General features: G+C 45.2%; 1 protein-coding gene across 3 annotated transcripts in view; it reads right to left on the reverse strand.

Annotated features, from left to right (window-relative positions):
- Positions 1 to 858: 858 nt before the first annotated feature.
- Positions 859 to 27,801, reverse strand: part of kiaa0586 (KIAA0586 ortholog) — an 800,223-nt gene continuing 773,280 nt past the window's right edge. For all 3 annotated transcript variants that reach the window (XM_070879138.1, XM_070879139.1, XM_070879135.1), the window contains one exon: positions 859 to 1,173. In XM_070879138.1, the coding sequence (XP_070735239.1) occupies positions 1,031 to 1,173 (143 nt within the window). In that variant the 3' untranslated portion in view covers positions 859 to 1,030. The remainder of the gene's footprint in view (positions 1,174 to 27,801) is intronic.

The raw sequence follows: 27,801 nt of genomic DNA on the forward strand, positions 1-27,801 counted from the left end.
AGTACAGTATTCCCTCGGTACTGCACTTAAATGTCAGCCTAGATCATCTGCTCAAGTCTCTGGTGTGGGGCTTGAACCAACAACATTCTGACTCCGAGGCAAAAGTGCTACCAGTGAGCGAAGAAGTTTAGTTCTTGTGCATGAAGAGGAAATGATCAGGTAGTGAATGAGTGTGTGTTAGTTATGTGCACATCCTCGTGGCTGGTTCAGAATGGTATGGTCAGAAGCCTGGGTTGGAGCATGGAACCTGACTTACAAAGCGAGAGACAGAAAATGAAAAGATGCAGAAGTTTCTCATTGTTGTAAGATTTAAGTGTAGCTAAATCTAAGGTTTGGTAAAGATGCTCACATTTGAGCACAGGTGCCTGTTGTTTGTACCAATGCTTCAGAGCTTTTTCTGCTTTAAAAAAAAAGGAAAACTAAGGTATAGCAGTTTTTACTGAGTAGACGGAAAACACACAGGCATTCGGGAAATATCAACAGCTTCGAATAAAGATCTCTGCAGAATTCAGTGTAAATTAACGAGTGCAAAAATATTTGAAAAAAGGAGCATGTTTCTCGATAAAATTTCTCCCAGCTTGTAGACAGAAAATGTGATAACTGTCAGAAGCAACACATTTCCGTTTGTTTATAACTCCATCTATTAATGGTAATTGGTATTTTACTATTGCAAAAATGTTGGTTTGGGAAACTAAAGCAAATGATGCTTACAAACAGTGCATTAAACTTTAATGCTTTTCTGTAAAAGACAAGACAAGATTGTCTGACTTCCTAGAAAAAATTCTTCAAATTTATTGTTCATTGGTGACTAAAACACAATCATAAATGTATCAGATTTTATCACAATATGTTGCAATCAGCAATGATTTAAAAAAAAGGCTTTAGGAGTATGGTTACCATTTGTTACTGCAAAGAAAAATAAAAGTTACCAAAACAGCATATTAAAATGTGAAAATATTAATGTCCCGAAACATTTGGTAGAAAAATGAATGCATATTAAGAGTCTTTTATAAGGATGTGATAGGAAGGTTTAGAATATCTCAGCCCCAGAAGTGTCATCGCCATCGATAGTGCTGATACTGCCAGACTGGTCCTCTTCATTCATGGAAGGTAGAGTTACGGACATTTTCAAAGGAGCTGTCTGAAATCCAGATGACCTTTCAGCCTCCATACCTTAAGAACAAAATAAACACAAGGTCATGAAATCAGAATTCTATAATCATGAAAAATATGTCCAACTTTAAGGTCAGAGAGGAATTTCACATTTCCACAAGCAAAACAAATGAGACAAGTGGTGCCAAAACCATTCTCCATTTCTACTTGATGTCTCAGATTGTGCTGATATATGGAGAAACGGAGGAGGTCCCTCACAGTTGACAGTATCAAAGGCCTTTGTGAAGTCAAAGAAGGCCATGTACAAGGGTTGATGCTGTTCCCTGCATTTCTCTTGTAGTTGTTACGCAGTGAAGATCATGTCTGTTGTACCCCTTAGTGGACGGAACCGCATTGCAACTCCGGGAGGAGCTCTTCAGCCACGGGGAGAAGATGATTGAGGAGGATTCTTGCAATTACTTTCCCAGTGGCCGAAAGCAGGGAGATTCCTCTGTAGTTACTGCAGTCGGACGTCCCCTTTTTTGAAAATGGTCACGATTACGGCATCTCTGAGATCTCCTGGCATGCTCTCCTCCTTCCAGATAAGAGAGACTTGGTAACAACTTATCAAATATCTGGAAATGACCAACTTTGTAATTGAGTGCCAATACTGACCGTGGTCACATGCCCTAGTGTCAAAGCTGTGAAATACTGGGGTAAAGGAACTTTGGCTGTGGGAGGGATCCACTTGCGCTGGGGTAAGGAACTTTGGCTGTGGGAGGGATGCACTTGCGCTGGGGTAAGGAACTTTGGCTGTGGGAGGGATGCACTTGCGCTGGGGTAAGGGACTTTGGCTAGGGAGGGATGCATTTGCACTGGAGTAAGGAACTTTGGCTAGGGGAGGGATGCACTTGCACTGGGGTAAAGGACTTTGGCTGGGGGAGGGATGTGTCCTTTCTGACTTTTGACGTCAAAATGGATCATGTTGCAATGTGCCAATTTTGGCTGGGCGGTTCCATTTACACATTCCAGAGAAACTTCAGGGTGTGGCTTATCCTCCAAGGGGACCAATCAGCAATAGGTCATGTGATAATGGAGAGCCAATCAGAGAAACGGCTGCCATTCAGTTAGTAAAAATAAACGCATCCTACATTCATGGCATACAGTGTATATGTAATGTATACATGCTGCACTTGGGTAGAGAGTGGATTTTACTGAGTGCTTGACCCTGGGGATGGATTCTAGGTGGTAGGCCTAGTGCTACTATACACTGCTGTACTCGCCTGCTGTGTCAGTGCCTGGCACGTTTTGGCCGGGTGTTTGATGGTTATTCGGTCCAGGTGGGGTGGAGCTTGGTCTAAGTGCTTAGCATGACATTCGGCAGCCAGTTGATATGTTAGCAGTGAGTCAGCAATGGGGGCCAGATTTCAAAGAAGTTACATCAATACTTGACAAATACTTAACCTAAAGAGTCAAGTAACCTTGGCTCAAATATTCTCATTGGCAACAAATGTAAATTCATTTTTGGTCCTGGTTCTGTTGTAAATGTATTACTATTACATTTCACTGCAAGTACTAAATAATTTAACGGCAGGACCTGCTCAAGCAAAACATTTCTAATCATTACTCATTTCATGTACAAATATTTTACTAAACCATAAAATATATTCTAAAAAGGAAGTAACAATACACTAAAAGAAATGTGTTAAAGTAATTCAGGTCTGATATTCTATAAATTCAAAAAGCTAATTTTTTCAAAAAATCACATTAGTGTGACAAATACCTGTTTTTCTCCCAGAAGGAAAACATTCACAGACGTAAGTGACTTACGTGAAGTATTTTACTTTATTCTAAGTAGTAGCACATCAAATAGAAAAAAATAATATTCAATTCTATGTCAGTAAGCATTTGTTTTACTGTCACAAGTTTTTTGGTATATAAAATTAGTTCACATGTGCAAGAAGAATACTTCAATTATTTTCTATCAACTCTCAAGTACTTCTAACTAAAAACTCAGAATTTCCAATACATGGCCATATACTGAAGTTCTATAATACATGCTTTCTTTAAGATTGCCATTATCCTTTGCACCAAAGATTCTAGACTTTCCACTTTGCTGGCTATCGCTCAAAAAATGGGCGATGTTCCAGCCTTGGCGATGTGTCAGCCTTCATGATTGCTGGAACATCGTCCATTTTTTGAATCGCGACTTTCGGCTCAGCGATAGCCCAGCGATGTGGAAGGCAAACCTTCCCTAGCAACGGTCTTCTGCGCATGTGTGGGCTTTTTTTGGTAAACAGGTTTTCCCGTGTTTCACGAGGTCAGGGGCAGAAGAAAGGGGTGGGGCAGGGAGAGAGAGAGAAAGAGCAAGAGAGCATAGAGGAAGGAGAGTACAGTTGGAGTTCCAGAATTAAGTACATTGATAGACAAATTTAAAAATGTCATCTTCTGAAGAAAGTATGCATGATGTGGAGGGGGGGGGAGGCGGAGGCGGAGGGCAAAGCCCTTTTCTGAGGAAGCTAACGAGGCGCTCGTCCAGGAGGTGCACTCCCGGTGGGCCCAATTAACCCGGGGTGGGCATGGGAAGCCTCCACCCCGGGCCTACCATAAACTATGCGCTGAAATCGGCGATGTCGTCTTCTCAGCGTCCCACGAGGCCAGCGGATCCGACCAGTGCCGGAAGCGCTGGAACAGCCTTGTCGCTTCGGCAAGAGTAACTAGGATTTTATATTGCAATGATGCAAATTCTAGTTATAATTATAAATCTCCTGGATTGAATTTAAGCTTGTTAATATTACATATATTACATATATTCCCTGCTAAGATCTGGACAGAGCTATGAACCTGTGCCCTTGTTAAGTCTCTCTAGTTGCTGTCACTTATACAGTGACCCAGCATGGACCGGGGGAGAGCTGTCATTGCTCATTGTCTGCCCTGGGACACTTTGGAACATTAGCTCCTGTTATTGCCGAGTTCAATGGAGGTTGTAGTCGAGAGAGATGTTTGTTTCAAGCACTAGCTCCTGAACCCGATCTTTGTTATAACCGTGCATCAATTGTGGATAAAAACCCTATTAACATATAAAGTTGGAAACTGTTGTCTTTCCATGATAGTATCTAGTCAATTAGCTTATGCCATGCTCTTTTCATGTTTGCAGAGGAAGATATCTTACAACAGGACGCAGCAGAGGCGCACCAAAGGGGACCCTGCAAACATTCAAAAACGTACTGACCTCGAGGAGCATGCGGCAGCACTCGTGGAAACCCACAGTTACTCGGCCACCAGCCATGGCATCGCAGAGCCCTCAGATGCATCATGTGAGTAATGCGTCAAGCAGTGTTAAAGTAATGTAACATCATTTCATTATAATATACGAATTATGTCATGTTATGCATGCGCCCTCTGTGCCATTCTCAGGTTGACAACATAAGAACATAAGAAGTAAGAGCAGGAGCAGGCCATCTGGCCATATGTCCCCTTCTCTGTCCGCTCCCCATAATCATTCTGTCTATCTCCGACTGATCCAGCCTCCACAGCTCTCTGTCACTGAATTCCACATAGATGTACCCTCATATGTATTACCGTATGATGCATTATTATGTAACGTCTCTTGGTCTCATTTATTGTAGTAGTGCTGCTCCTCCTTCGCATGCCAGCGCAGCACAAGGGTATGTATCCTTCCATTCTAATAAACTCAATTGTATTTTGCAGGTCCAACAACACCAATGCGCAGCGAGGGAAGACCTCAACCTGCACAGATGAAGATGGTCTTCACCACGGGTAGGGAGAAGGAAGACGATCAGTCAAAATCAACCGAGCCTGAGGAAGACACAGAGGAGGATGTCCCGAGCATCCCACCAGCTGAACTTTCACCTGCGGCCATAACGTCGTCTTCGACTGAAGAGATAGCGGGATAAAGCAGCGTGCAGCTGGCGATGCCAAGGCGCTCATTAGTGCTCTTGCAGACCCCACGGAGGTCAGGTCAGCGAGGTGAGCACACGCCTACCCTGGCCGATCGCGTAGAGGGCTTGATAAGACTGTGCGAGGAGACTTTCGCGATTAGTCGCGACGATCTCCAGGCGCTTGTGGCCTTCACGCAGGACTTCTCCCGCATGTTTGCTCGCCAAGCGGAGGTGTCGCAGCAGACGCTCCTGGAGATGCATGCACAGACCGCCGCCACCGATGCCTTGCGGTATGCGTTGTTGGCGAGACACAGCACTGCACCCCAAGGTGCCGTGATCCGACACACCACAAGCACCAGCACACAAGCGAGTCAGGAGGAAGCACTTCCTTTTGACTCGGAAGGCGATTCCCTAGCTTTGTCTTCCCCTCCAACACCCGCCCCACCCACCCCCACCCAACAGGCGATCGCGCCAACAACACCCCCACCACATTAGGAAGTCTTGACATTGCCCACTACACGCCAGCGTCGTCTCGGTACCCGGAGACCAAAATGGGTGGGTGGGGCTAGGACACAGAGGGATCCAGGATCTGGAGGGAAACGTGGCCACAGATAGGGAGGGGGGGTGCAATAATGTTTTAAATTTTGTTGATATTGTTCAAATTGTTGTTGTAGTTTCACTGTTGGAGTGTGGGTTGGAGGGTGGGTGGGTGTTTGAGTGTTATTTTAAAATAGTTTAAAAATCTTGTTAATATAATTTTAAAAAATTATTTGTTGTGCAGTGTCTTCTAATAAATGTAAGTTAAGGTAAAACATGAATGCAACTGTTGTAAAACAATGGCCAGGCCAGACCAGTGTAAGGTTACTAATCTTCAGAAAAGCACAGAAGGAGACCATGAATTAAATATTGATTAATCCAAGATTTTGGAATTTAATACAAGCTTTTGGAATTAAGCTGGACAATTAAGGACATTCTGTGGTCAGGAACCAAAACTGACTTCATGCATAACAACAATGGAGTTGTTACGTGAGGCCCTGAACTTGATTGACCAGGGTGGGGAAAACAAACCCACTGTAGACACCAAGTCTGTAAAAAGACCGGACAACAAAGGAACCACATCAGGTGCACATTTTTTGGGAACAAGGTGTTAAGATGGGAAATCAACTTGAGCCTTGCAGACTCATAGAAACATAGAAACATAGAAAATAGGTGCAGGAGCAGGCCATTCAGCCCTTCTAGCCTGCACCGCCATTCAACGAGTTCATGGCTGAACATGAAACTTCAGCACCCACTTCCTGCTTTCACGCCATACCCCTTGATCCCCCGAGTAGTAAGGACTTCATCTAACTCCCTTTTGAATATATTTAGTGAATTGGCCTCAACTACTTCCTGTGGTAGAGAATTCCACAGGTTCACCACTCTCTGGGTGAAGAAGTTTCTCCTTATCTCGGTCCTAAATGGCTTACCCCTTATCCTTAGACTGTGACCCCTGGTTCTGGACTTCCCCAACATTGGGAACATTCTTCCTGCATCCAACCTGTCCAAACCCGTCAGAATTTTAAACGTTTCTATGAGGTCCCCTCTCACTCTTCTGAACTCCAGTGAATACAAGCCCAGTTGATTCAGTCTTTCTTGATAGGTCAGTCCCACCATCCCGGGAATCAGTCTGGTGAATCTTCGCTGCACTCCCTCAACAGCAAGTATGTCCTTCCTCAAGTTAGGAGACCAAAACTGTACACAATACTCCAGGTGTGGCCTCACCAAGGCCCTGTACAACTGTAGCAACACCTCCCTGCCCCTGTACTCAAATCCCCTCGCTATGAAGGCCAACATGCCATTTGCTTTCTTAACCGCCTGCTGTACCTGCATGCCAACCTTCAATGACTGATGTACCATGACACCCAGGTCTCGTTGCACCTTCCCTTTTCCTAATCTGTCACCATTCAGATAATAGTCTGTCTCTCTGTTTTTACCACCAAAGTGGATAACCTCACATTTATCCACATTATACTTCATCTGCCACGCATTTGCCCACTCACCTAATCTATCCAAGTCACTCTGTAGCCTCATAGCATCCTCCTCGCAGCTCACACTGCCACCCAACTTAGTGTCATCCGCAAATTTGGAGATACTACATTTAATCCCCTCGTCTAAATCATTAATGTACAATGTAAACAGCTGGGGCCCCAGCACAGAACCCTGCGGTACCCCACTAGTCACTGCCTGCCATTCCGAAAAGTACCCATTTACTCCTACTCTTTGCTTCCTGTCTGACAACCAGTTCTCAATCCACGTCAGCACACTACCCCCAATCCCATGTGCTTTAACTTTGCACATTAATCTCCTGTGTGGGACCTTGTCGAAAGCCTTCTGAAAGTCCAAATATACCACATCAACTGGTACTCCTTTGTCCACTTTATTGGAAACATCCTCAAAAAATTCTAGAAGATTTGTCAAGCATGATCTCCCTTTTACAAATCCATGCTGACTTGGACCTATCATGTCACCATTTTCCAAATGCGCTGCTATGACATCCTTAATAATTGATTCCATCATTTTACCCACTACTGAGGTCAGGCTGACCGGTCTATAATTCCCTGCTTTCTCTCTCCCTCCTTTTTTAAAAAGTGGGGTTACATTGGCTACCCTCCACTCGATAGGAACTGATCCAGAGTCAATGGAATGTTGGAAAATGACTGTCAATGCATCCGCTATTTCCAAGGCCACCTCCTTAAGTACTCTGGGATGCAGTCCATCAGGCCCTGGGGATTTATCGGCCTTCAATCCCATCAATTTCCCCAACACAATTTCCCGACTAATAAAGATTTCCCTCAGTTCCTCCTCCTTAATAGACCCTCTGACCACTTTTATATCCGGAAGGTTGTTTGTGTCCTCCTTAGTGAATACTGAACCAAAGTACTTGTTCAATTGGTCTGCCATTTCTTTGTTCCCCGTTATGACTTCCCCTGATTCTGACTACAGGGGACCTACGTTTGTCTTTACTAACCTCTTTCTCTTTACATACCTATAGAAACTTTTGCAATCCGCCTTAATGTTCCCTGCAAGCTTCTTCTCGTACTCCATTTTCCCTGCCCTAATCAAACCCTTTGTCCTCCTCTGCTGAGACTCAGTGTGCAAATGGGAAAACAGACGAGTCTATTATTGTAGTCAATCAACCAAGGGGTCCACAAAACAATGCATCAATGCAAACACTTTATCAAACCGCAGTGGTGGATCAGTCAAAACCTGGATATAAATATGCGAACTAGAAGCAGCTCAGCAGAAGAAGGACAGGAACAGATGGAAGAAGAAGCACACAGAAGAAGTAGAAGGACACATGTACAGATGGACACAGGTCGAAAGAACAAACAGGCGAAAGGACAGAAGGACATGTAGTACAAAATGTACATGAAAGGAATAGCACTGCAGAGAACGACCAGAAGAAGAATCAACCGGTCACGGAACCAATGACCACGAACCTACAATAGTTACAGCCAGGAAGGGTGATTGGATGTTTTCAGTCGATTTCTCTCAGAAGTATAGTCCTGTAGTTTTAGTCAGTTTTTGTACGTAATAAAACTGACACTGGGTTAAGCCTAAATTTTGTGCCGCGTGTGGTGCTTTCCCACTATAAGTTCCAAGGTCTAAGAATCAGAGTAGAGTGAAGAACACCCTACACAGGCAAGGATGAAATGTAACTCAACGCAAACGCAACTGTTGTCTTTCCGTAACCATAACTGTCCTCAATGTAAGTTCATGCAAAGCGTTCATTTATGAGCTGCTGGCACAACTGCTTTGCAGCCGCGTAACTCCCACGGGGTTTTTGGAGTCTTGCGGGGGGGGGGGGGGCGGGTGTGGTTGGGATCATGGGTTCATCGCCAGACTGATTGTCCTCCCCGAGGTCCTCACCAGCCTCCTCTTCCTCCTCTGCCTCTTCTGCCTCCACTCCTTCCTGAAGTGGACCGGCAGCTCCATCTGGCAATTGTTATGCAACATGCAACATACCACAATAAATTCAGCGACCTGGTCAGGGTGGTATTGTAGGCTGCCTCCAGAGTGGTCCAGGCATCTGAAGCACTACTTTAGAACTCCAATTGTCTTTTCAACGATATTGCGAGTAGCTATATGGTTTTCATTGTAACGCTTCTTGGCTTCCATCAGGGGATTATGCAGGGGGGTCATGAGCCAGCTGGTAAGGCCATATCCTTTATTCCCCAGCATCCAATCATGACCTTCTGGCTGACTGTCACACAAGTCCGAGATAGCGCTCTCACGCAGGATGTGCGCATCATGGATGCTGCCTGGAAATGTAGCATTAACTGCCAAGGTAATTTGGTTGTAGTCGACAACGAGCTGCACATTCAGGGAGTGGAATCCCTTTCGGTTACGAAACACCTCCGGGTTCTGTAAAGATGCTTTCAGGGCGATGTGCGTGCAGTCTATTGCTCCCTGCACCTTGGGGAGGTTTGCTATTCTCGAGAAACCCAAAGCCCTCCCGGTCTGTGCTTCCCTGGTCATAGGGAAGTTTATAAAGTCCATCCTGTGAGCGTAAAGGCTTGAATCACCTGTCGAATGGAGCAGTGTGTTGCATGCTGAGAGATACCACAGATGTCGCCAGCTGAAGCTTGAAAGGAGCCCAATGCGTAGAAGGATAGTGCCACAGTAACCTTGATCTCAACAGGCAGTGCGGACCTGATGGTGCTGGAAGGCTGCAGATCCCCCTAGATGAGCTGGCATATCTCATCGATGACCTCCTTTCGGAAGCACAGCCTAAGGTACACGTTATCAGGCAAGTTGACGTAAGATTGCTTTTCCCTGTAAGTTCGTCGGCTGTACGTTCTCCTCCGCCTCCGCATTAGACTGCCAACTCGTTGATTGGCCCCTTCACTTAACTCAACCTCAGACGCCAGCAGTTGAGCATTTACAAGTAATGGCAGAGCAGCTTCAGGCCCCATCACTATATCACTATCACTGTTGATATAAATGCCCTTTCTACTAAAATAAAAAGAAATGTAATATAAATATATGTATAAATGTGAGTGGATCAATCAGTAAAAGGCCCTTAAATAACTCACAAATTATAAGCCCCTTGTTTATGCAACCTCCTCACTTCCTCCAACGTTCAAAATGGCGTCCGTAGTGCCGCGATTCTGTGAGGAAGGCCAGGTAAAAGCAGCTTTTCTCCAGCCATGTTCTCGGCGAGCTATCAGCCCGGCAATGTGTGAACGATATGCCAAAAGTTGTGCTGGGCGATGTTTGGGCGATCACCTCAGCTATCATCTCGGCGATGTGAGCCGAAAGTTGGGCCGGCATTTTTCTGGTGACGTTCCGGCCCAACTTTCCACTTTTGAAGCAAAATGGTTTAATAGCAGGCCTTTTTGGGCGATATATGGGCACTAGCCCAGCGATCTCAAGTGGAAAGTCTAGCCCAATAATTTGTTTTGCTCTTACTAATACTGATGAACTATAGCTGGAGGAGGTAGAACTGTAGGCAGCCAAGCAGAAAGAATGGTGTTATCTTGTGACAGCACCTGGTTCCTCAGTGGTTTCTTGCAGGGGTGGTGAAAATTCATTGATAGTTTTTCAGCAAGATATAGTGTAACATTGATCTGCCAAGTGTCATTTATTAGGAGTGATCATTACTCATTTTGGCTAAACAATCTGGTTCGTGTTGATGAATATATTATCTGTAAAAATGCAGAGACTCCTTATCCTTATGCATATTTACTCATTAAATTTCGGTCAAATTGATGGCTGTGTTAATCAGGCTTTACTAATAAAAAGATGGGGCAAAACATTGTGATACTTATCATTAATTTCAAGTATTTGGATTTCATGTGATCATCATCATAGGCGGTCCCTTGAACGAGGATGACTTGCTTCCACGAGAGTTCACAGATGTTTCAATGAAGGACCCGATGTTCCAGTCCTGAACTCCAGTTGAGGGAGTGGAAGATGCCTGTGTGTGAATTTTTTTAACATGTGGTGACTGTTGCACATCAGCCACCAAATGGGCTTGACAGAGTTAGGCCTTTATCCAGTGGCAAGGATTAACCAGGACGACTGGAGACCTGCTCTGCTGCACAGACCTAGTGCGCACATTATCATGTGATATTCAAGTTCCATAACCCACAAGTTGTTCTTAAAATACCAAACAAAAATAGGAAAATTTGGGTATAGTCTCATGTCAAAATAGTATTATTCAGTTCACAGCCCTCATCTTTAAAGGGATTACTTAAGCAAGTAAAACATTCTGAGTTCTTCAGTTTGTTTTTGCATTGTTGGAGTTTGTGCAGGCTGAAGAGACCCTTGTGGAATTGACATAAATTCCTATGTGAAGGTAGGACAGGAAACTGATATTTCAAGAGTCTGTAAAAATAAAAGGTGAAAGAACAACTGGCAAATTGATTTAATTGTAAATACATTTTATTCGGTGTTCTAGCTGATGAAAAAATATATACTTTTGTTCCATTTCTCATTGACATTACCTCCCCTTCTTTTAGATCTCGCACATCAATCCTCAAAGGGGCCCAACAGGTGAACTGAATTCTGACTTCTGCTCATGTCACCCTTGAGCTGGTCACCAAAATGGTTTCAAAAGCAGCAAAAGCTTGCTCGTCTTCAACTCTGCACCTCCTACATTGGCTATGAACAAGAGTGTGTGTGAGGAATCAGGGTAGGGGAATACTCTGTAGCCAATTACATAGGTATGAGGGGCGAGTTGGATAAGGTAGATTGGGAAATTAGATTAAAAGGTATGGCGGTAGATAAGCAGCGGCTAGCATTTAAAGAAATATTTCATAATTCTCAACAAAAATATATTCCACTGAGAAACAAAAACTCCACAGGAAAAGTGATCCATCCGTGGCTAACTAAAGAAGTTAAAGATAGCATTAGATTGAAAGAAGCTTATAACGTTGTGAAGAATAGTAGTAAGCCTGAGGATTGGAAGAGTTTCAGAAACCAACAAAGGATGACCAAAAAATTGATAAAAAGGGAAAAAATAGAATGAGAGAAAACTAGCAAGAAATATAAAAACAGATTGTAAGAGCTTCTACAAGTATATAAAAAGGAAGAGATTAGCAAAAGTAAATGTTGGTCCCTTAGAGGTTAAGACAGGAGAAATTATTATGGGGAATAAGGAAATGGCAGAAACGTTAAACAAATATTTTGTATCTGTCTTCACAGTAGAAGACACAAAAAGCAATGGTGGGGAACCAAAAGTCTAATGAAGGTGAGGAACTTAACGTAATTAATATGAGTAGAGAAAAAGTACTAGATAAACTAATGGGACTAAAAGCCGACACATCTCCTACGGCCTACAGCCTAGGGTTCTAAAAGAGATGGCTGCAGAGATAGTGGGACCAAAATTGGCACTCTCGATAAGGCCTCTGGCCGCCTGAAAGCAGCGGGCCACGGAGTGGCGTGGAATGGCCGGCAACTCTCCGCGGAGGGGCAGCCATTTGGCAAATTGCCCTTCATAAGGGGCAGAGTGGTGTAGGGGACCGCTCCACCTGTTTTCCCGCTGCGGCATGCACGAGCCAACCCCTTACCAACTGGTGGCGACTGCTTCCTGAAATTGCCCCGCGGGAAATATCCCTTTTGCACAATTGTCTCACAGGAGCGGCTCCGCTGCCGGCCGGTGCCCCCGACAGCTTTTTGTCTCTGTGCACTCCTTGTTAGTCCTTGTTGGTTGGCGGCGTTGCCCTCATTAAAGGGGAGGTGGCGCTACCGGAAATGCCATTTTATTTTTTATTGTCGGCCGACTGCCAGGTTGGCCCGACAATTATGCTCCGAGTTCGGCCGAGCTGCCAACAGGCAAGCCTGCCACAGACTGGCAAAACTATTTGCCAGTGCAAAATTTACCGCTCCGCCCAGGACACCGCCCCAACTGAAGCATGACCGAATTTCCACCCCTAGAGTATTGTGTACAGTTTTGATCTCCTTTCCTAAGGAAGGATATAGTTGTCATACAGGGAGTGCACTGATTCCTGGGATGGAGGGGGACGGGGCAGGATTGTCCTGTTAGGAAAGATTGAGTAGACTAGGCCTATATTCTCTAGAGTTTAGAAGAATGAGAGGTGATCTCATTGAAACATACAAAATTCTTACAGGACTTGACAGCGTAGATGCAGGGAGGATGTTTCCCCTGGCTAGGAAGTCTAGAACCAGGGGTCAAAGTCTCAGAATAAGGGGTCGGCCATTTAGGACTGAGATGAAGAGAAATTTCTTCACTTAGAGGGTGGTGAATCTTTGGAATTCTCTACCCTAGCGAGCTGTGGATGCTAAGTGATGAGTATATTCAAGACAGAGATCGATAGATTTTTGAATATTAAGGGAATCAAGGGACATGGGGATAGTGCAGGAAAGTGGAGTTGAGGTAGAAGTTCAGCCATTATCTCATTGAATGGCGGAGCAGGCTCAAGGGATCAAATGGCTTACTCTTGCTCTTAATGCTTATGTTCTCTACCCCATTTAGACTCTTATTTCCAAGGATTAGGTAGCCTCCTTCTTCCTCCTACCAAAATGCACCATCTCACACTTACCTATATTGAAATTCATTTGTTATTTACATGCCCATTCTGCAAGTTTGTTTATGGTAGATGTAATTAAAAGCTTATAGCTCGTCATCTACAAACTCTATTTAAAAAAAATACTTATCATAAATGACTGGGATATAAAAGAACTGCATAATAATGCATTAACACTTCAGAAACGTCACTCCAGTTACATGGTTATGTATCGACAAACAATCCAAAATCTCAAGGGGAGCTGAAAGAGGCATATTTATTCATGCAATTTGTATTAGAGGGCTGTAATTTTAAAGTATTCAACGTATTAGCCCATCGCTCATGCAATAGCTGCACAAGCAGCAGCTTTCCTGTTGCGCTGACGTGCTGTAGGTCCCCATAAGTAATTAGAATATTAATCACAATGCAACCAGATAAACAAATATAAAGTGCTGTAGTTCTTTAGTTCAAAGTATTAAAAATAATTGAACAAAAATGAGTATCTGTATTTCCAACTTCAATCACTTCTATTAATAAACGTGGTCTTCTTGAGCCAGTACACCCACCAGGTAAGATGTCAGAAATGCAACATGCAGAAAAACACATACAAAATTTGCGAACTGCAGCTGCTGCTCAGTCTCCAGGAATGCACTACACTCACCTGGAGTAGACCCTCACCCATCTCTCTATCCCTCTTTCGCTATCTCTCTCTCTCTCTGCCCCTCTCTCTTTCTGTCCCTGCCTCTCTCTGCATCTCCCTCTGCTCCAGTTTCAGTCTCTCTCTCCCTCTGCTCCTATTCCTGTCTGTCTCTCTCTCCCTCTGTCCCAGTCTCAGTCTCTCCCTCTGTCCCAGTCTCAGTCGCTCTCCCTCTCTGTCCCTGTTCCTCTCACTCCACAGTCACTCTCCCTCTGTTCCAGTCCCAGTCTCTCTCTCTCTCTCCCTCTGCCCTGGTTTCAGTCCCTCTTTCCCTCTGACTAATCCCAGTCTCTTTCTCCCTCTGACCCAGTCCCAGTCTCTCCCCCAGTCTCTCACTCTTTCCCCCAGTCTCTCTCTCTCTGTCCCAGACTCCCTCTGTCCCAGTCTCAGTCTCTCCCCAGTCTCTCTCTCCCTCTGTCCCATTCGCTCTCTTCCACAGTGTCTCTCATTCTGACCCAGTCCCAGTCTCCCTCTGTCCCAGTCTCAGTCTCTCTCTCTCCCTCTGTTCCAGTCTTTCTCTCCCTCTGTCCCAGTCCCTCTCTCCCCAGTCTCTCTCTCTCTCTCTCTCTCCCTCTGTCCCAGATAATCTCACTCTCTCCCTCTGTCCCAGTCCTTCTTTCCCCCAGTCTCTCTCTCTCTCTCTCTCTCTCTCTCTCCCCCTCTGTCCCAGACAGTCTCACTCTCTCCCTCTGTCCCAGTCTCTCTCTCTTCCCCAGTCTCTCTCCCTCTGTTCCGGTCTCAGTCTCTCTCTCCCTCTGTCCCAGTCTCAGTCTCTATCCCTCTGCTCCGGTCTCAGTCTCTCTCTCCCTCTGTCCCAGAGGCCAAATATTGGCAAGTAAGGTCAAGAAAAACCCAAAGATGTTTTATAAATACATATAGAGCAAGAGGATAACTAAAGAGTAGGACCTATTAGAGACCGAAAAGATAACTTGTGTGTGGAGGCGGAAGATGTGGGTATGGTTCTTAATGAACACTTTGTGTCTATCTTCACAAGAGAGGGACGATGCAGGCATTGTAGTTAAGAAGGAGGGGTGTGAAATATTAGATGAGATAATCATAGTGAAAGAGGAAGTATTAAGGAGTTTAGCAATTTTGAAAGTAGATAAATCGCCAGGCCCGGATGAAATGAATACCAGGCTGTTCAGAGAAGCAAGGGAGAAAATAGCAGAGGATCTGACCATCATTTTTCAATCCTCTCTGGCTTCAGGTGTGGTGCTGGAGGACTGCTAATGTACTGTTGTTTAAAAAGTGAGAAAGGGATAGACCGAGTAATTACAGGCCAGTCAGCCTAACCTCGGTGGTGGGCAAATTATGAGAAAAAATTCTGAGGGACAGTATTAAACATCATTTAGAAAGGCACAGATTAATCAAGGACAGTCAATATGGATTTGTTAAGGGAAGGTCGTGTCTGAGTAGCTTGATTTAATTATTTGAGTTAACAAGAAGGACTGATGAGGGTAGTACGTTTGATGTAGTCTACATAGTTTTTAGCAAGGCTTCTGACAAGGTCTCACATGGCAGACTGGTCAGAAAAGAAAAAGCTCATGGGATCCAAGGGAAAGTGGCAAGTTGGATCCAAAATTAGCTCAGTGGCAGAAAGCAAAGGGTAATGTTCGATGGGTGTTTTTGTGATTGGAAAACTGTTGCCAGAGGGGTTCCGTAGGACTCAGTACTAGGTCCCTTGATTTTTGTGGTGTGTATCAATGATTTAGATTTCAATGTAGGGGCCATAATTAAGAAGTTTGCAGATGATACAAAAATTGGCTATGTGGTTGACAGTGAGGAAGAAAGCTGTAGACTGCAGGAAGATATCTATGGACTGGTCAGGTGGGCAGAACAGTGGCAAATGGAATTCAATCGGGAGAAGTGTGAGGTAATGCATTTGGGGAGGGCTAACAAGGCAAGGGAATACACAATAAATGGTAGGATACTGAGAAGTGTCGAGGAACAGAGGGATCTTGGAATGCATGTCCACAGATCCCTGAAGGTAGCAGGAGAGGTAGATAAGGTGGTTAAGAAAGCACACAGGATACTTTCCTTTATTAGCTGAGGCATAGAATCTAAGAGCAGGGAGGTTATGCTTGAACTGTATAAAACACTAGTTCATCATCATCATCATAGGCAGTCCCTCGGAATTGAGGCAGACTTGCTTCCACTCTTAGCATGAGTTCTTAGGTGGCTGTACAATCCAATACGAGAAACGCAGTCTCTGTCACAGGTGGGACAGACAGTGGTTGAAAGAAAGGGTGGGGGGGGGGGAGTCTGGATTGCCGCACGCGTCTTCCGCTGCCTGCGCTTGATTTCTGCATGATCTCGGAGACGAGACTCGAGGAGATCAGCACCCCCCCCGGATGCACTTCCTCCACTTAGGGCGATCTTTGGTCAGGGGCTCCCAGGTGTCAGTGGAGATGTCGCACTTTATCAGGGAGGCTTTCAGGGTGTCCTTGTAACATTTCCGCTGCCCACCTTTGGCTCGTTTGCCGTGGACAAGTTCCGAGTAGAGCGCTGCTTTGGGAGTCTCATGTCTGGCATGCGAACTATGTGGCCTGCCCAGCGGAGCTGATCAAGTGTGGTCAGTGCTTCAATGCTGGCGATGTTGGCCTGGACGAGGACACTAACGTTGGTGCGTCTGTCCTCCCAGAGGATTTGTAGGATCTTGCGGAGACATCGTTGGTGATATTTCTCCAGCGACTTGAGGTGTCTACTATACACTCCAATTTTCTGCTCTCCTCTCCCCGCTTAAAGGTGTTACCTCCTTGTTGAGATCAATTCCATGGGCACTAGTTAGGCTACAGCTAGAGTACTGTGTGCAGTTCTGGTCACCACTTTACAGGAAAGATGTGATTGCACGAGAAAGGGTACAGAGGAGATTTACGAGGATGTTGCCAGACTGGAGTATTTTAGCTATGAGGAAAAATTGGATAGTCTGGGGTTGTTTTCTTTGGAACAGAGGAGGCTGAGGGGAGACCTATTGAGGTGTATAAAATTATAAAATTAAGAGGGGCCTAGATTGTGTGGATAGGAAGGACCTATGCCTCCTCGCAGAGAGGTCAATAACTTGGGGGCATAGGTTTAAAGTAATTGGTAGAAGTATTAGAAGGGAGTTGAGGAGAGCTTTTTTCACCCAGAGGGTAGTAGTTGTCTGGAATTTGCTGTCTGAAAGGGTAGTAGAGGCAGAAACCCTCATCACATTTAAAAAGTACTTGGCTATGCACTTGAAGTGTTGTAATCTACAGGATACAGACCAAGAGCTGGAAAGTGGGATTAGGCTGGATAGCTCTTTTTCAGCCGGTACGGACAAGTTGGGCCAAATGGCCTCCTTCTGTGCCATAAATTTCTATGACTAACAGCCACTTTGGTGAGGTACCCAAGAATTCCTATTGCCCATGGGATTGAACTCCAGCAAGGAGGTAAAACCTTTAGGAGGGGAGAGGAGAGCAGAAAATTGGAATGGAAAAAAAGTGTACATATGTGTACACATATTGCCCGAATTGCAAATATGCAAAATGGCCAGCATATGTAAACATGAATATATGGCATGTTTTGTTTGCACATACATCTTAAACAGCATTTAAAAAAAATGCAACATTTGAAAATCAAACATTTAATTGCACACCAATGTTATAAAGATTCGATACCAAGCAGTGATACAAACTTTGTAAATACTTTAATCAAACTCTTGGAAAAAAGTGATTGCAGTCTACACCTGATAATTCAAACTCATTTATACCTCCCAAATAAAATCCAGCAATTTTAATTAAGCAATGTAAGTAACAATGCAAAATGGGAATTTAGGGCAAAACAATTACCCAACTTTGAATTAACAGTAGACTATGGACCAGATTTCCCTGTTCTTGCACCTTGGCTTGAACAATTGCCTGGGCACAGCACTTAAAAGAAAAATAGGCAGCGAGGAGCCCATCTGATTTTCCTCTGTGCGCATCACCCAGACGATCCAAAATGCTCAGGTGCAGGAACAAGGAAATCTTCCCCTATGTATTTAGCCACATATGCCCATATCTCTGCTTAAATAGATCATGTTTTTATTCCAGTTCAAAACAAGATACTGGTCATCCTATTTCTTGTATGAAAGCATATCTCTACTCCATGGCTTGTCCTTGGGAACGAATGGCACTCGTCCTGGTCAGGAACGCACGCTCTATCAATCTGTTTTACAGCCCATGGAAAGAGCAAAATGTCACAACTTACTATTTTGGTAATTGTACAAACTACTAATATCAAGGTGGGATCTGTCTCCCAAACCTACAATAACCTACCAAAAAGAGACATCTGGAGTGAAAAAAATACTCCAACATGATCTCTTCAAGCAGAGATATGGGCATATGTGGTTAAATACATAGGGGAAGATTTCCTTGTTCCTGCACCTGAGCATTTTGGATCGTCTGGGTGATGCACACAGAGGAAAATCAGATGGGCTCCTCGCTGCCTGATTTTCCTTTAAGTGCTGTGCCCAGGCAATTGTTCAAGCCAAGGTGCAAGAACAGGGAAATCTGGTCTATAGTCTACTGTTAATTCAAAGCTGCGAATTGTTTTGCACTAAATTCCCATTTTGCATTATTACTTACATTGCTCAATTCAAATTGCTGGATTTTTTTGGGAAGTGTAAATGAGTTTGAATTATCAGGTGTAGACTGCAATCACTTTTTCCAAGTATTTGATTAAAGTACTTACAAAGTTTGTATCACTGCTTGGTACAGAATCTTGATAACATTAACAGTTCCACAATTAGGAAGTTATTCTATACTGCTGTCACTGCTTAGATGTTTCGCAAACCAAAACTACTTAACAAGACCACGAAACTTCCTGGAAACAAATAGGCAAACTACCAGCACCTGCGAGAAGGGGCACATTTCTCCCATTCTGAAAGACTCAGGACAATATTATTTACATGTTTTCTCTTAATACTGGATTCCAGTTACTTTGACAATAATCACTTCCAGCTGCACTTTAAACACCATTTTTCCCAACAAACCTGTTGTCACAGATGGTGTTCTCTAAGCACAAGTGGTATCCCAATGTACTTGAATGGAGCACCTGGGGCCATTTAATGCAACATTATCAAACTTTCAAGGATCACTGACAGATTTTCCTTCTAACAGTTTCTTAAGCATACAAAGCCTAGCTCATATGTGGCTCATCCTTGCAAGTTATTTTTGAAAGCCAGGTGGTGTTATGGCACGTTGAGATAGATCGTAGCAGAAGTAATCTCAAAACAAGTCTCTAAATGCAATCTGCATTACTTTGGTGATCTGATCATCATCTTACCTGGAAGTTGTGTTGCAAGATAGACATTTGGCTCAACATGCATTTGATCTGAGTTAACTGTTAATATGAGAAATGTCATGCTGCATTAATGCTGATTTTACAAATTGTATTCTGTTGTGTGTAAAATGCATTATACCATCTGCAATATAATTTTCATTTTTTCATGTTTCATAATCTTCTGAATTATCATCAAATCTTTATATTTAAATGTGGTACACAGGGTGCATGGTTCATTGAAAACTCATCATAAACTGCTTGTTACTCCTGTAGTGGTGGTACTGTGAGATGTATTTTCAAAGGAAAATAGGAATTGCTAGACGAAAAAAGACCATGGTCCATCTAGTTCGCCTTCTACCATCCTGGTAGTTGCATGATACAGTACAATAATGGAGTTGTTAACTAATGATGGCAATCAATCTCTATAATTAGTCTACAACAGAACCAGACATGAGGTGGGAAAACGCCAAGTGGTGGAAAGCACAGGTCCAAAGTCACCTGTTCCTCCCAAGGATGCTATACCTTTCAATGTTAAAGGTATTACATGGTGTCACAATCAATAGCTGGTATTTTATAATGGGAGTATACCATCCTACGATTGCTTAATCTGTCCAATCTGGGCCATCCCAAATTGCTGCATGCTAACCTCTGTCAACCCAACAAAGATGTGTTCCTTTCTCGTCAGGCCGGCTCACAATCCACACTTCTGCACACAACCCACAGTCTGCACATGACAAATTCCTTCCCCATCATGACCCGTTCCTGTCCTCCAGGAGTCTGGATTTCAGTGCTGTGAGACCTTAGGATCCCTAGTGCTATCATCCCCTTTAATCCTGCCAGACCACAGAACTCCACCTCCTGTGCTGCTACATCCCAGATATGCATGCCCCAGTCCCAGTGTTACTAAACTCCAGGATTATTTCTCAGAGCTACTAAAGCCTAAAGTTACCCCCAGAGTACCTCTAAATCATCTACTACCACCCACCACCCCCTAACCACCCAATGCTTCTAAATCCCAGGTACCTATTTCTAACCTGGTATACCCTGCCTTCTACAGTTTCCACCACTTAAACCGTCCACATTTAAAACGGGGAGTTGCTTATATCAGCCAAAATGGGATAACCATTATCCATTTGCATGTACGTCAATTTCAAAGTTGACTGCTTTAAGTGATCAGGCAGAAACAACTGTGCTTACTCACAAGTATTATTGATATTTTTACCAAGAATAGGAATGATCTTCCAGAGCTACAAAATTGAATTTATAAACAAACAGCTTGGCTAAAACATTGTCTCAGACAAGATGAAAATCTTGGTTCGAAGGGCTGAAAAACCTATCAATGGAAGAGAAATGGAACAAATGGATAAACTCAAATCTAGGCTGAACAATTTCAGAAGAAGATGCAGTGATAAACTTAAAAGAAGATTCTCCTTAGAGATTGGGACACTTGGACTGGGGAATGCATTTCTGGGATGTAGCAGCACAGGAGGTGGAGTTCTGTGGTCTGGCAGGACTAAAAGGGATGATAGCACTAGGGATCCTAAGGTCTCACAACACTAAAATCCAGGAAACTTAAAAGAAAATCACCTGCAATGGCTTCTCTTCCCATTCCCGCATCGTTACCTCTGGTTTCCCGCAAGGATCTATCCTTGGCCTCCTCCTATTTCTCATCTACATGCTGCCCCTTGGCGTCATCATCCAAAAACACGGCAACAGTTTCCACATGTACACTGACAACACCCAGCTCTACCTCACCACCACTTTTCTCGACCCCGCCATGGTCTCTAAATTGTCAGACTGCTTGTGCGACATCCAGTACTGAATGAGCAGAAATTTTCTCCAATTAAATATTGGAAAGACAGAAGCCATCGGGGCCGAAATTCAGTGCCCCCAGAAAGCTGGTGGTGTTAACACCTTTTTCCCGCGATTAGCGCCGTTATGGTTGCGACGGCCATTGGATCCAAATTCAGCTTTTTGACCCCCAAAAAGTCCTCCAGCACTAATTGCCCTTCAAATCTGATAGTTTGCAACGGTGTGGGTGGGTTGATTGGAGCGGTATTCCCACAGGGAAATTCACCCTTAGGGTGATTGGTAGCCAACGTGCCAGCTGCTTCCTGGCCTTCTTAAAGGCTAGGGTTTGCAGCTAGGCCCTGAGGAGGGAATGAATGGTGTGCAAGGATGGCTGGTGCTGCTGTTGTAAGAAGGGCTACAAGATTTTCCGACGCCGAGCTGGAGACCCTGATGCAGGGTTTGGAGGGAAGGAGGCGAGTCCTCTACTCAGATGTAGGGAGACCAACTCGCCAACAGTTTAGTAATGCCTGGAGGAAGAGAGCGGAAGAGGTGTCGGGGACCTCCATCCATAATAGGACAGCGACCCAATGTAGAAAAAAGATGAACGACATCATTCATTTGATGAAAATGAGTACCTGTTCCACCAAATACTAACCTTCCATCTGCGAGTCTCTCCTTCATCCTTCCCTTATTTCCCACCTTCACTCTTTAGTCACTGACACAGCATTTCATTGATATATATATATATATATGTATTTGCAATGGAGGTCCACTCATCTCACATTGACAGCTGCATTTCACGGACACACATTAGTGCTCTCATTTCTGATGCATCATCACGGTGCTACAAACCAACCATTCTTTGTTTTGCAGGTCAAATTTGCTCATAATCGCTTTGAGCAAAGGAGGACTGGTGGTAGCGAGGCCGACATACAAATCCTCACACCCTTGGAGGCGAGGGTCGAGGCGCTTGTGGATAGATATGGTGCCTTCCCTGTGGCCCAGGGCACTGGCGATGCTGACGAGGATAAGTGAAGGCCCTTCTTTAATGCTATCTCTCCCTGAATGCTGCAGCACCTACTGTGCCTTTCCTTCTGAAAGTTTGCTATTTGCAGGCTCCATGCGTCAATCCCCTACCTTCCTCGAACGGCAGCCCTTCTCCCATTGATGGATGCAGATGAGAGACCGAGTGGCAGCCAAGGTGAGGGAGAGGATCCTACTGAAGGACCGTCACCAGGCCTGCAGGAGACTCTTGATGAGAGCCAGCCAGATGAGCATACTGACAGCATTGAGGACACTGAGTTTTCGAGCATTGCTGACACTCTGGATCTGACACCATCTTTTGGCGACCTCAGTGATGAGGAAGAGGAGGACAGTGCTGAGAACACCGCATCACTACTTCCACTCACAAGTGCCAGCTCAGATACTGGGAGTGCGCGGTCGATGTAGTTAGTATAGTAGAGGGGTCTGCACTGGGTGTTGCACTTGGGAATAGCGGGCTGCAGCATGGTGACGGGGCTTGGTAACCTCAGGTGCCACCTCTCTGAGGGGCGGGTCTTCACCGGTGTTTTGCTGAGGAGGACTCAGACAAGCCCATCGATATTGCGGCTTACGAGACAAAGGTGGAGGCCGTGCATTCTCAGATATTGGGGGCACTGGTAAGGGTGCCAGAGAGCCTGTTGGAAGTGATGAGGAGCGTGGAGGAGTCTGCCTCCTGCACTGTTAACAGCTCTGCGCACTCCATGCAACCCATCATTGCCAGTGTGCAGGTGATGGTGGACTCCAGAATGTCCGTGCGGATCCTGCTGTGATGCCGCAACCTGTAGGTGATATAGCAGCTGCCATTGCAGCACAGGCGCGAGGGAACGAGCGTATCGGTGCTGCATTGGGGAGGATGGCCGCAGCTCTGCAAGAGTCGACGGAGCGTCGAAGTGCTGTCATATCTGGTGGCTTTGAGACTCTGGCTGCTCTCATGCAATCTCAGGTCGATACCATCCGACACCTCAGTATTGCTTTTACAGCTGGGTCCACCACAGGCCACGGGGGACCTTCCGGTGTGGCGCCACAGCACCGACCTGAGCTCCCTCAGATTAGTGGTGGTGGTAATCTGCTGCCCCCGGGGAGTGACTCAGCCTCCTCGGGCCAGGATACGGTTGATGCGCTCCCTCAGGATCGCAGCATTCCTGGCCCCAGACCTATCATTCTGCCAGTGCTTCCACGCATAGCCTCGCCCAAGCCAAGCCAGACTGAACCTTCCCAGGAGGGTGATGACCAGTCTCCAGCCAGGCCTTCCAGGCCCAAAGCTGCTCGAGGGCGTCCTAGAAGGACATCTGCAGCTTCCACACAGGGAATACAGCAGCCTTCCCAGACCCATGAGGCAGCCACGGGGGAGACACTGAGGTGAAGTAGTAGGCTAGGCACACGTAGAGGGGTTATTTGGAAATGCACATGGGTGGCAAATGATGTTGATATGTTACTTTTCTGCACTATTTGTTGTTGTGTTAGTTGTTTGGCGTGATATTGATTATGTATTAAATCTGTATTTTTTACACCTATATCTGGGCTGGTGTATGTGACGATGGGCAATGATGTATCAAGGCACTCATTGGGTTAGCCATGGAAAGTAGAATTTGAAGGGTCATGTGGAGATGAAATTATCGGAACTGAGCAGCAATCAGACGTGTTTGGACTTCCCTTGCAGGGTTGGGATGGCGACGAGGCCTCCCGGGTAGCTCAGGACGCTCCTCCCCCTCCTGCTGCTGCGTCTCCTCCTTCAGTGGTACTGCTGGTTCAACCTCGAGATGCTGTACCCTCATGACAGCCAGGTTATGCAGCATGCAGCAGACGACCACAAAAATGGAGACCCGTTCAGATGAGTACTGCAATGTGCCACCAGAGTGGTCATGGCAACGGGACCTTTGTTTAAACATGCCAATGCAGTGCTCAATGATGCACCTGGTCCCAGAATGAGCGTCGTTATAGGCATGCTCGGCCGCAGTACTGGAGTTGCGAAGTGGAGTGAGCAGCCTTGTGGACAGGGGATATTCCTTATCGCCAAGCAGCCACTCACAGTCCTGGTTTGGGCCGGTGAAGGGGGCTCTGGCGCAGGATAAAGGCATCATGGCTGCTCCCTGGATACCTGGCCTCACCGGCCAGGATCCTTCGTTGGTGGTCGCACAGAAACTGAACATTCAGGGAGTGGTACCTCTTTCTGTTGATAAACAATTTGGGATGGTGTTGTGGCGCCCTCAGTCCGACATGTGTGTAGTCGATGGTCCCCTGCACCCTGAGGAACCCTGCAATCCGGACAAATCCGGCCTGGCGCTCCACCTGTTTCTCCCTGGTCATGGAGAAGGAGATATATTGCACTTTTCGCTTGTACAGCACATTGGTGACCTGCCGGATGGAGCGATAGGCGGAGAATTGGGAGATGTTCAAGATGTCTGCTCTTACAGACTGGAACGAGCCCGTTGCGTAAAAGTTCAAAGCTATCATTACTTTGGTCTCCACGCTGAGTGCTGTCTTCAGCCTTGTGTGAGACTCCAAATCTGGCTGCAGGACATTGCAGAGATCGGTCAAGATGTCCTTCGTGAATCTCAGCCTCCGCACACATAGCTCGTCGCTGAGCTGCAGGAAGAAGAACTGATGCTGGTACACCCTAGGACGGTAAGGCCTCCTTGGCAGAGGTATGTGCTGGGCCCCTCCCATACCAGCTGAATGCGTGCCTCATCCCTCTTCCTCATCATGTTGTGGAGCCTCTGCAGGTTGCTGCTGGCAAGGCTCCTTGCCCACTATCTGGTGAGAGGGGTCAGCATACCTCACCCTCCTCCTCACACCATCGCTCTGCTGTCCAGCCTCTGGTGTTGACATCTGCGGACATCTTAGGCCCTTCTACAGGTAGGGCAGCCATGGCTGCTGCCTCCCTTGCCCGCTGCCTGAGGACTCGTTGGTGACGGCAACGCCTCCTCCTGCGTGCCTCCCTGCCTTGGACAATCTGGAGCAGGCGTTCCCTTGCTAAAACTGAGCCCCTTATGGGTGGAGGCACGACCCTCTGTGCAGAAGAGATTTACCCCCCTTGGCCACGACTAAGGAGAGACAGGGAAAAAAATTTTATCACTCAACAAAGGTTTTCTGAATCCTGCTGCCATTTTTGAAATGTTGAACAAAAAGCTCTGAGAAATTTTGATGAACAAAAAACCTCTCAACACAACTTCTGTTGCCTAGGCCCCAAGCTCTGGAACTCCCTGCCTAAACCTCTCCGCCTCTCTACCTCTCTTTCCTCCTTTAAGACGCTCCTTAAAACCTACCTCTTTGACCAAACTTTTGGTGATCTGCCGTAATTTCTTCTTATGTGGCTCGTGTCAATTTTTTTTGTTTTATAAGACTCCTGTGAAGTACCTTGGGATGTTTTACTACATTAAAGATGCTATGTAAAAACAAGTTGTCGTTGTTGGTAGCTGCTACATTGTTAACTGCACGGAAATCGTGCGAATTGTCTTTCAAGAAGTCTTAAGTGTTAGTTACTAACAGTTTATTTTTTTTAATTCAATGCACTGCATTTAAGAGAGAGAAAAATGATTGCAAATTAAATCCCACCCGCTGAAGATCGTCCAGACACAGACACACAGACCAATGTTAAATATACATGGTGCTCCGATTATGTCATAGCGCTACCCCATTATTATGTCTGATGTAACATGCAGGTACAGAAAGTAATTAAGAAAGCAAAATGGATTGGAGTACAAGTGTAAAGAAGTCTTACTAAAATTATATAGTGCCTTGATGAGACCACAGCTGGAGTACTGTGTACAATTTTGGTCTCCTTACCCAAGGAAGGATATACTTGCCTTAAAGGGAAGCAGCGAAGATTCACTCGACTAACTCCTGGGATGAGGAGATTGTCCTATGAGTAGAGATTGAGTAGACTAGGCCTACATTCCCTAGAGTTTCGAAGAATGAGAGGTGATCTCATTGAAAAATACAAAATTCTTAAGCGGCTTGACAGGGTAATTGCTGGGAGGATGTTTTCCCCAGCTGGGGAGTCTAGAACTAGGGGCTCACAGTCCCAAAATAAGGGGTCTGCCATTTAGCACTGAGATGAGGAGAAATTTCTTCACTCAAAGGGTTGTGAATCTTTGGAATTGTCTACACAGACAGCTGTGGATGCTCAGTCATTGAGTATATTCAAGACAGAGATTGCTAGATTTTTGGATATGAAGGGATATGGGGATTGTGCGGGTAGGTGAATTTGAGGTGGAAGATCAGCTATGATCTTACTGAATGACGCAGCAGGCTCGAAAGGCTGAATGGCCTGCATCTATTCCTATTTTTTATGATCTTATACCGGCCATCGCATGTAGCAGGCAAATCGCATTTTCATGAACGCCCTGCTATAACCGGTGGGGACTGTATCTTTCTGTGTAGAAACATAGAAAATAGGTGCAGGAGTAGGCCATTCAGCCCCTCTAGCCTGCACCGCCATTCAATGAGTTCATGGCTGAACATACAACTTCAGTACCCCAATCCTGCTTTCTTGCCATACCCCTTGATCCCTCTAGTAGTAAGGACTACATCTAACTCCTTTTTGAATATATTTAGTGAATTGGCCTCAACAACTTCCTGTGGTAGAGAATTCCACAGGTTCACCACTCTCTGGGTGAAGAAGTTTCTCCTCATCTCGGTCCTAAATGGCTTACCCCTTATCCTTAGACTGTGACCTCTGGTTCTGGACTTCCCCAACATTGGGAACATTCTTCCTGCATCTAACCTGTCTAAACCCGTCAGAATTTTGAACGTTTCTATGAGATCCCCTCTCATTCTTCTGAACTCCAGTGAATACAAGCCCAGTTGATCCAGTCTTTCTTGATATGTCAGTCCAGCCATCCCGGGAATCAGTCTGGTGAACCTTTGCTGCACTCCGTCAATAGCAAGAATGTCCTTCCTCAAGTTAGGAGACCAAAACTGTACACAATACTCCAGGTGTGGCCTCACCACTGTACAACTGTAGTAACACCTCCCTGCTCCGTACTCAAATCCCCTCGCTATGAAGGCCAACATGCCATTTGCTTTCTTAACCGCCTGCTGTACCTGCATGCCAACCTTCAATGACTGATGTACCATGACATCCAGGTCTCGTTGCACCTCCCCTTTTCCTAATCTGTTACCATTCAGATAATAGTCTGTTTCTCTGTTTTTACACCAAATCTTCGGGATGTCAAAAATGCAAGAGATAAAAATTAAGAACACTATTACCCTGTAGTTAGTCTATATTTATTGCTGGTATTCTCCTTTTTGAGCTATATTACCTACCAAACATTGACTATAAATGGTATTTCACAAGTGCCCTACAAGTAATTTGGTTTTTAGGTAAGGATGCAAAAATAGTGCATGATGCATTGTCATGGCCCAAGCATCAAAATGTTTTCTGGCAACTGTGGAAATAAGATTTATGCTTCCAGATTTGCTAAGTCATCAGCCAGCATACAATCATTATTTTTCACAAAATAGTCTGTTTGATATCTGATTA

This window comes from Pristiophorus japonicus, chromosome 4, assembly GCF_044704955.1.
Source record: "Pristiophorus japonicus isolate sPriJap1 chromosome 4, sPriJap1.hap1, whole genome shotgun sequence".
Taxonomy (NCBI): Eukaryota; Metazoa; Chordata; class Chondrichthyes; family Pristiophoridae; genus Pristiophorus; species Pristiophorus japonicus.